This window comes from Myotis daubentonii, chromosome 14 (assembly GCF_963259705.1).
Source record: "Myotis daubentonii chromosome 14, mMyoDau2.1, whole genome shotgun sequence".
In the NCBI taxonomy this organism is placed as follows: domain Eukaryota; kingdom Metazoa; phylum Chordata; class Mammalia; order Chiroptera; family Vespertilionidae; genus Myotis; species Myotis daubentonii.
Genome location: NC_081853.1, coordinates 53,975,297 through 53,984,633, shown reverse-complemented (window position 1 = coordinate 53,984,633; position 9,337 = coordinate 53,975,297). Strand labels below are relative to the sequence as shown.

The window sequence follows — 9,337 nt, the reverse complement described above, 5'->3', positions numbered from 1 at the left end:
GCAGAAAGACCTTGGAAACCAGAAAAGCAGTCGCAGTGCTGCCCTGGGGGCTGGGAGGCCTGCCTTCCTGCAGGCTCTGTCCCTGCCTTACAGCCACTTCCCCGCCCTGGGCTCTGGGCTCCTGTCTGCTCCGAGGGTGATGGTGTGAGTTATCTCCCAAGACCAGCCCCATCTCGAGATGGCCACCAGGAGGCGCAGCTGCCGGCCAGTCTTCAGGACTGGGCCCTTGTGCCGAGGTCCTCCTGGGCAGCTGATAAACTTCCCAGAAAGGAAACAAGGCGCCCACCTCTCCTGCTCACGCTCCAAGCACGTGGGGAAACGCACGCTCCGAGCTTCCCTCCGCCATCTGTCCTGCCCGGAATCTTTCAGAGGAGGGCAAAGGCGTCCAAAATAAACATCTGAGTTTTTGAGTTCTGAGGTTCGAGTTGGCAGAGCCTTTCGATACCATCTGGCGCAACCCCCTTCTCGTTGCGCGGGGTGGGGAAGTCGAGGCCCACCCTAGGGAGCCAGTCCAGGGTAGCCCCGAGCTCCTTCCCCTCAGGTCGGTTCCTGAGGGCCCTCGGAGAGCCAGGGGCCTGCATCGCCCCCGGAGAGCTTGCCCTGGGTGTGCCCAGGCTGGGAACGAGGTGCCGTCTCCCACTTGGCAGCACCCACACAGAAAAAGCGATCTTGGCCCACATAGGGTGCCCTTTCTGCGCCAGAAGGGCTGGCTTTTCAGTGGTTAGAGCATCAGCCCACAGGCTGAATGATCCCAGGTTCAATTCCGGTCAGGGGCATGTACCTCAGTTGCAAGCTTGATCCCTGGCAATGGTTGGGGCCTGTGCCGGAGGCAACCAATCAGTGTCTCTGTTTGTTCCCTTCCCTTCTACTCTCTCTAAAAATGAATGGAAAAAATATCTTCTGGTGAGGATTAACGAAAACAACAACAAGAAAAAGAAGAGATTAGGACACGGACGTGTACAGAGAGAAGACCGTGGGAAAACACAGGGAGAAGATGGCCGTCTGCAAGCCAAGGAGAGGGGCCTCAGAGAAACCAACCTGCCAACATCTTGGTCTCTGACTTCTAGCCGCCAGGGCTGTGAGAAAATAAATTCCTATTCCTCAATCCACCCAGTCTGTGGTCTTTGTTATGGCGGCTCAGGCTGACTGATGCAGCTGCCTACCCAAATGTAGTGTGTACATGCCTTTTGGAAACTTCATTCTCTCTCTCTCTTCCTCTCTCTCTCATCTCTCCTCCCCACTTCCTCTGTCTAAGCATGTCCTCAGGTGAGGACTAAAAAATAAATACATAAAAATAAAAATAATGCATTTGAATGATTATCTACACAGGACCAGGAGCATGGGAGTTAGGTCTAGAGATGATGAGGAATTTAAAAAAGAATAAAAGAGGGTCCGTGGTCAGTCAGTTCCTGAGGGCGCTGGGAGAGCCAGGGGCCTGCGTTGCCCGTGGAGAGCTTGCCCTGGGTGTGCCCAGGCCTGCCAACTCCATGAGGCCAAGAAGGCCTGCCTTTGGGGGCTCTACACCCCCCCCCCCATGCTGCCAGAGTGTTTGCACCTTCAGGGCTGCTTCAGCGGTGTCAGGGATGGGAACCGAAGCTGAGGCCAGGGCTATAGTGGTCAGGGAGGGCTTCTGGAAGCCACGGGGCAGGGAGAGCAGGGAGGAGGGGACTCCAGAGGGAAAAGCAGGCGGGAGGGAGCTGGCCCTGGCCACTGGGGACTCGCTCCTTCCAAGATTCAGGCTGTCTGACAAGTAGTTTCCTGGCGGAGACTCTTTCCCACGTGAGGCCACGAGTTGATGGGCTCTCACAGGGATCAGGAGCACAGCTGCAGGGGGCGGAGGTGCCCCGAGGCCAGGCCTTCTTCCCGCCCCAGAAATAGCCTGTTCTGGCCCCACAGCCAAGTGAGCCTGGGGAAGCAAAGCCGAAGGGGGTGGAGTTGGACGGGGTGAAGGGACCAGGACCACCACTAACCCACGCGGTTGTTCCAGGCACATTCTCTGAGGCCCCGGAGATCCGAGCAGGGGCCAGGGGCAAGGGACACGGGCCAGCTCGGGGATGAACTCGCTCACAGGGCTCCGACCTGAAGGTGCGCAAGCAGAGCCACGCTGCGTCTTGGAACAGGCTGTCCCCACCTCGAGGACATTGTCTCATCCTGGATGCCGGTGCCCTCGGGGCATCTGCCCATCTCCCGGAGCGGCTCCTGTGTGTCCATCCCACAGGCGAGCCCGACGCCAGTCGCAGGAAACAGCCTGTGCCAGCTCCCATTTGAAGAGTAAATATTAGTTTTTTCAAGAGCTGCCTGTTCTCTATCACTTGGCACCGAGGACACTGCGCTGGGGAGGTGGGGGGACCTCTTGGTCCCCACCCACGCCCAGATGGAGTCTGTGGGCCCAGGTCACTGCTGCGATGGAGGGTCCAAGAAACAGGGCTCCCCGTGTCCAGGCAGGCATCCCCTGCCAGTCGCCTGAGCTCTGGAGTCCCTAGGGGAGAGGCGGACACACCGAGGCCCCCAGCCCCTAGTGCAGGGGTGTCCTCACAGGCTGTCCGGGCTGGGGCTGCAGGGGCAGGGGCCTGCACGTTCTGACCTGGCTCTCAAGGTGTCTGAGCCCCAGGTCTGACGTACATGGTTTAAAATCCTGATTGCTCCGGCCAGTGTGGATCAGTTGGCTGAGCATCATCCCACGCACCTAAAGGTTGCCGGTTCGATTCCCGGTCAGGGCACATGCAAGAGGCAGCCAATCCTTTTTCTGCTCTCACACAGGTGTTTCTGTCTCCCTCTCCCTAAAAATCAATAAACAGTATTTTTTTAAAAAATATATTTTATTGACTTTTTTTCAGACAGGAAGGGAGAGGGATAGAGAGTTAGAAACATCGATGAGAGAGAAACATCGATCAGCTGCCTCCTGCATACCCCCCGCTGGGGATGTGCCTGCAACCAAGGTACATACCCTTGACTGGAATCGAACCTGGGACCCTTGAGTCCGCAGGCCGACCTCTATCCACTGAGCCAAACCGGTCAGGGCCAGTATTTTTTTTTTAAATAAAATCATCTGATTATCAGGAAGGAGAGATGACCTGCTCCTGCTCCACTGTCCCCGCTTTGGGGAGGCCTCCTGTGACCACCCCCTTAATCTAGCCCTGCATCCTGCTTGCTCCTATCATTTCTCGCATTTATTACAGGTCAGCTCCGGGAGGCAGGGCCTCTGTCTCGTATCCTCAGAGCCGGGAACTCTGCACACAGTTTAGCACTCAGGAACTTTTTGGTCGCACGGTGTGATGATGTTAATACTTGGAAAATATTAAACAGATAGAGTCCTCTCCCCCTAGCCCTTGCAGTCATACTCCTCTGAAGCCACTGCACCATGATGAGCCTGGAAGGGCGGGGCGGGGAGCCTCAGGCACAGGAGGGAGGAGGCAGCTGTGGGCTGCTGGGACTCAGCGATGCTGGGCCCTCGGGGAGCTGAGCAAGGGAGGCACTCGCCTCGGGGTGCGCAGTTTAAGGAGGTGGCTCAGAACTCAGTCATCGGGATAACTTATATTTTAAAAAATCAAAACAAAGGCAAAAACACACAACTAATGAGATATCAAGGTTTTTACAGAAAGAGACTAAAGAGTCAGCATTGCCAACTCGGTCTGCTCCACTTGCTGTCCACACAGGGCACACCCAGTGACCCTCAGCTGGGACCGTCCACACACTGAAGCCGGGCTCTGGGGTTTTGAGAACTGGGTTCAAGGCCGGGCTCTACCAATGACTTGCTGGTCCCAGCAAGTCCCTTTCCTTCTCTCTGGACTCTGGTTACCCGTCCGTCCTGCATGAGGGCTGGGGCACTGCCAGGATGACCCGTCCTGCTCATCACCATGGCCTGCTGAGGTGACTGTCTCCCTTCCTGGGAGGCTGTGTCTCCAGGGCCATGGACTCCAGGCTATTAATATCTCAGCCATCCAGGCCTGATCAGGGTGTTTAATGACTGCCAGCTGTGGCTCCGGCCCCCTCCCCCTGGAGAGATAAGAGCAGTTCCTGTTCCCACGTAGAGGGAAGCAGGGTCATTGCTCATTAAAACAGGCTCTGGGTGAGTGGTGGGAAATGGGGGAGGAGAAGAGGGGATGGCACCTAACCACCCTGGCCCATCACACCAGCTGGAGGTGCCTGGGGACCGACTCCCTGCGCACCTCTTCCCCACGGGGCTGCCCTGGTCTCCCTGCCCCCTGCCTGGGCCCTGTTGACTCAGGTTCTGATTCCAGCAGCCTTGGGGCTTCTCCCCAGGTGTCCCACAGACATTACATTCAGCATGTCCCAAACCACCAAGTCAACATCTTCCCAAACCCGCCCCCCCTCCCCGCCCCCCTTCCTCACCTGGATGATGGACTGGTGACGTCCCAGACCTGCCCACCCTCTTCCTCTGGGCCTCAATGAAGCCTGCACTGGGCTCCTGCAGCAAAGAGGCCCCAGCACCTGCTCACCTGGACTCAGGTGTTCCTTGTGCTCATCACACTCCCTTGGGACCCACGGACTCCTACCTAGCTCTCAGAGACGTCACCCCCCCCCCCCCCCCATGTCACCTCACCTGGGAAGCTGCTCCCTATCCACTTTGATGGCAGACTGGCTGCCCTCCCTGGAGTGGCAGGAACCAGCCACATGTCACCCTCGGCCATCAAGGCGATGGTGGCCCTCTCCGCCAGGATGGCGGGAGACTCTTTGCACTTGTCTCCCCAGGAGGTGACCCCCTGAGTTAACTGGCTTTTGCCTACAAAGACTGGGTCAGAGCTTGGTCAAGGGCGGGGAACCCAGCTGGGGTCTGTGTGCCACTGTGGTCAGGGGCCTGGGTCCAAGGGCCAGGCTCTGGTCTCCTGGATCCCTGGCGTCACCAGGCCTGTCGCCTCCCCATCTCCTCCTCTCCTGTCTCACTCTGAAATGGAGCTGAGGCGAGAGAGGCCTGCCCCTGGTGTCATCTGGCCTCCCAGGTGTTTGGGGACCTAAGCCAACCTTGGGGAAGTCCTTGAGGTGCCCACCAGGTGGCGATAGAGATGAGCTGGTCTGGCTTGATAAGTGCCCTGCAAGGCAGGAGGGGCCCCTAGAGCTGGAGGGAAGAGGGGGTGCAGGAGAAATTCTTTGTGTGGTCAGCCCCACTCCACCCCTACTTCATCGGCAGCTTGGATGTCCGCCGATGGCCTGTGCCAGCCCAAGACAGAGTTTCAGCTTCTCCTCCGTCCTGAGAGCCACCGCTGGGCTGCTCACCTGCTGTCTCTTCTCAGGGCAGGAGCCCACCTCTGTCCCCCTGTTTTGCCCCATTTTGGGTCTCTCTGTGTTTCATTCCCTTTCCACCCTCCTGGCTGGTAACTCGGCTCCTCGCCTCAGGGCTCTCCCCTTACCCTAAAGCCATGACTCACTAATGGGGGATTTTAAGCCCTGGCGGGGCTGGGTTCATCTTAGTCTGTGGGTCTCCCGGTCTTTACACCCCTCAGTCAGCTGGTGGGGTTCCTTATCTGGAGGTGGGGTGCTGGTGCTGCCCTTTCCTCTGCAAACACTTGGCTTCTAGGATCTGTTGGCTCCTCCCATTTCTGTCTCCCCTCCTCCCCTCCCCTCCCCTCTTCTACCGGCCTGAGCCCATCCCTCATTCTCTGACCTCATTCTCTGCACAGCCTTCACCCTCTGGCTCTCCCTTGGCCCTGAGATGCTTGGAGAGCCCCCCCGCCCCCCTCCCCCCAGCTGCTCTCTTCCCCCTGAGCCCAGAGGACAAAGCAGGTGGCAGAGGCTCCGGCCAGGCTCCTCCTCATTAGCCACCCCAAGTCTTAGCCGGAAACAAAGCTAAGCCATCCAGCACCCTCCCCGATTATGCAGGTGGAGAAACTGAGGCCCAGAATCAGGACTAAAAGACCAGGGCCAGTCTTCTGACCTTACTGAGCAGAATGGGGTGGGGAAGGTCTCTGGAGCCAGTGCAGGGAGTCCCCAGTCGGGAGGGGGAGGAAGGAAACCAGAGAGAGTGAGCGACATACCCCAGCTGGGTGAGAGGAGCATGGACATACCGCCTGTCCCCCACCCCTCGTCTCAGTGCCTTGGAGTACAGGGGTGGGGGACAGGGAGGAATGGAGCAAGTCCCAAGTGTCCCAAACGCCTGAGTCCAGCTCTCCCCACCTAACCCACACCTTATTGGTGGTCACCATGGTTGGCCTAGGCAGGGGGAGGGGAGAGAGGATGCTGAGAACTCTCTCCAGCAGGCCCGGGAGTGCCTGAGGTCAAAGCTGGGTGCTGCCTCCTTCTCTGCCCTACAGCTGCCATGCACAGGGCAGGCACGGATCGCGGGTCTAGACGGAGAGGGTTTGCTACGCCTGGACATGCTGGACCACGGACCAAAGGGTATTTGCCTGGGGCTGCCTTGCTCTAAGCTTACAGGCACTCTCCCTGGACTGACTGCCCCTGACTGGGTGCTGGGCTGGTCTGTCCTTGCTGAGTCCTGGGATGGCACTGAGCAGCCCAGGGCTTGGAAGGAGCCTTCAGGCAGATCTAAGCCTTTGCCAGCCCATTCTGGCCTTTTTTTTTTTTTTTTTTTTTTTTTACACCAACTTGGCATCCCTCTCCTGCTCCTGCAGCAAGACACCTCCTTGTAAGTTTGTAGAAAGTGGAGGCCAAGGAGGTCAACTCAGGCAATGGCTTTGGAGACATCGCTTGCTGACTGACATCATCCACCTCACCCTACTGCCTCTGTCTACCAGTGGTTCTCCACCTTCCTAATGCCGCGACCCTTTAATACAGTTCCTCATGTTGTGGTGACCCCCGATTTCATTGTTACAAATTGAACATAATGAAAGCATAGTGATTAGTCACAAAAGCAATATGTAATTATATATGTGTTTTCCGATGGTCTTAGGCGACCCCTGTGAAAGGGTCGCGACCCACAGGTTGAGAACCGCCGGGACCTTTCTGTTAGTGGTATTGCCGCTGCTCACTCACTTTTTTGGGTTACTCCTCACCTGAGGATATTTTACCACTGATTTTTAGAGAGTGGAAGGGAGGGGGAGAGACACACTGAGAGAAACATAATGACTGGTTGCCTCCCACGCACACCCGACCAGGGCTGGGGATCGAGCCTGCACTGGGGGTACGTGCCCTTAACTGGAATCAAACCTGTAACTCTTCAGTTTGTGGGCCGATGCGCTATCCATTGAGCCAGACCGGCTAGGGCTCACTCACTTGTTTTGGTGACATTTGTTCTGTCCTCTATCTTCCTCCTCTTGGCTGAATAATGGCAATAGCAAGCCGGCCATCTCATACCCCATGGACCCCTTGTCTGCAGGAATGGATGCGGCCTGGGAAATGCTCACGCCGAACCATTTCTGGGGCTGCGGGCAGCTCTGTTAGCTGCTTTGTATTGATCCAATAGAGCTGTCTCTCTGGGGCTGGATTTGGGGGTGGGAGGACACAATGAAGACCTGGTATAACTTCTTCACACTCAGAAGAGAGAATACCTCTCTGTGAAATGTCAGTCCAAGACCCTTAGAACTGCGTGCTTCTCCCATGGCATGCATTGCCCAAAGTCAGAGGGGTGGTAGCTTCTGGCTTCGGTGTACCCCTCCTCCCAATGGGGAGAGATGGCAGCAAGTTGGAAGCTAGTCCCCATTTTCGATCACACAGGAACATCGACCACCAGGGAAACCAAGCCAATCCAACACAACATTTATTATTGCACAAATGAGGGTCTTCCAGCTGTGGTGTGGGCAGGAAGCCATGGGACCACAGAGGTGCAGAGCAGACACACGATGCCATGACCACCAGGCTGTTGTGTAGATGACACATGGGCCAGAGGGCTCCTCAGCGACAGCCACACGCCAGGGAGGGTCAGGTGGGATGTGGTTGCGGTTACAGGGATAGTGGCAATAACGACGAGTGGTGAAACAAATAACAAGAGGATCCAGCATGTTATAAGATATAAAAGGCAGCAGTAAGAAGCCTGTGCTTCCCCTTTCCTGTCAGCCAGATCTGAGTTCAAATTCCGCTGCATGACAAGGCCAGGTACCTGCTCTGTGAGGCTCCGCTTCCCGATCTGTGAAACAGGGACAGTCATTCCCACCTCGCTGGGTTGATGTGAGGACTGAGGGACCCAGGAGTGCACATCTCTGAGCCTAGTTCTCACAGTTGGCTGGTAGGTAGGCAGCTGAGGGCAGCTCCCACAACCCATAGGGATGGGTACGGTTGGCGGCAGCCCCTCAAATTGTTGCCATCATCCTGGGACCACCCCGTTCAGCAGACTCTGAAGACAGCTGTGCTCCCCAAACCAGAACTCCGTATCACAACTGCATCCCTTACCTCCAGGACTTGGCAGCTAAGAGGGCACTGGGGGAGGGCATCTCAGAGAGATGCCTGAATGGTGATGCTTAATCCAAAGGAAGCTGACAGCAAGGCTGGAACTTCAGGCACTGATGAGGTGGTGGTGTCGGGGGACCTTTGGGGATCGGGGAGTGCAAGGCCTTTGTCAACCATGTTCCCACTGTATTGCCTGGCCTGGGTGGTTGCCTTCCTCGACTGGTCACGAGGGGGGGCGGAGTCACTTGAGTATGCAAATTTCCTTCCATTGATTGGGAGAGAGCCTTTGGGGGAGGAGTCTGATGACTGAGCTCCACCCCACACCTTCCAGGGTGCACCTCTCGGGGCTCCGGCTTGCTTAGAAGCACCTCCCCCTCCCCAGGCCGGCGCCAGGGCTTCTGGACAGTGACCTGGGGGCCAGGACGGCCTCCGAGCCCAGGGCTGGGGCTACTCGCCCCGGTAAGCCTCTGTCCCCAGTGTCGCCCGGGAGGGCGGGTGGGTGGGTGCAGGCAGGTGGAGCCTCCCTGCGCCCCTGGGTGCCTGGCGGTCAGACCACGGAGTCCTCGGCCTGGAAGCTGGAGGAGCGGCGCGCGCCCGGGCTGACGCGGGTCAGCAAGGAGACCTGTGTGCTGCAGGTCACCCCGTTGCTGCTGCTGCCTCCGGGTGGGTGCTGGTATTTGGGGCCCAGGCCCAAGACGCCCTGTAGGTCCCAGCGCCGCCACTTCCGCCGCAGCTCTGCCTGCACCTGGGAGAAGGGAGGGTGGTCACACCCACAAAGCCTCCTGGGGAGCCTAAGTTGAGAGACCCCGATGCTCCCTTTGGGTTTACAGAGTTGGGACGCTGGGGGCCAAGGTCAAATCAAGGCCTTGGAGTAGGGGAGGAGGGAGGCAGAGAGGATCAGAGAATGCAGACCGGGATGGAGAGGGATGCTGCCTGGGGTGGCTGTATCCGCATTCCCATCCCTGCCCTCCAGACCACTTGAGCTCACCCAAACGGACTTCTGCGCTTTGTAACCAGGACTTCACTGTGACGCAGCCTT

The 9,337-nt window shown here is 57.7% G+C and overlaps 1 protein-coding gene across 3 annotated transcripts in view; it reads right to left on the bottom strand.

Moving 5' to 3' along the window:
- Positions 1–7,654: 7,654 nt before the first annotated feature.
- Positions 7,655–9,337, bottom strand: part of VIPR1 (vasoactive intestinal peptide receptor 1) — a 28,968-nt gene continuing 27,285 nt past the window's right edge. For all 3 annotated transcript variants that reach the window (XM_059664491.1, XM_059664489.1, XM_059664490.1), the window contains one exon: positions 7,655–9,043. In XM_059664491.1, coding sequence (XP_059520474.1) covers positions 8,846–9,043 — 198 coding nt within the window. In that variant the 3' untranslated portion in view covers positions 7,655–8,845. The remainder of the gene's footprint in view (positions 9,044–9,337) is intronic.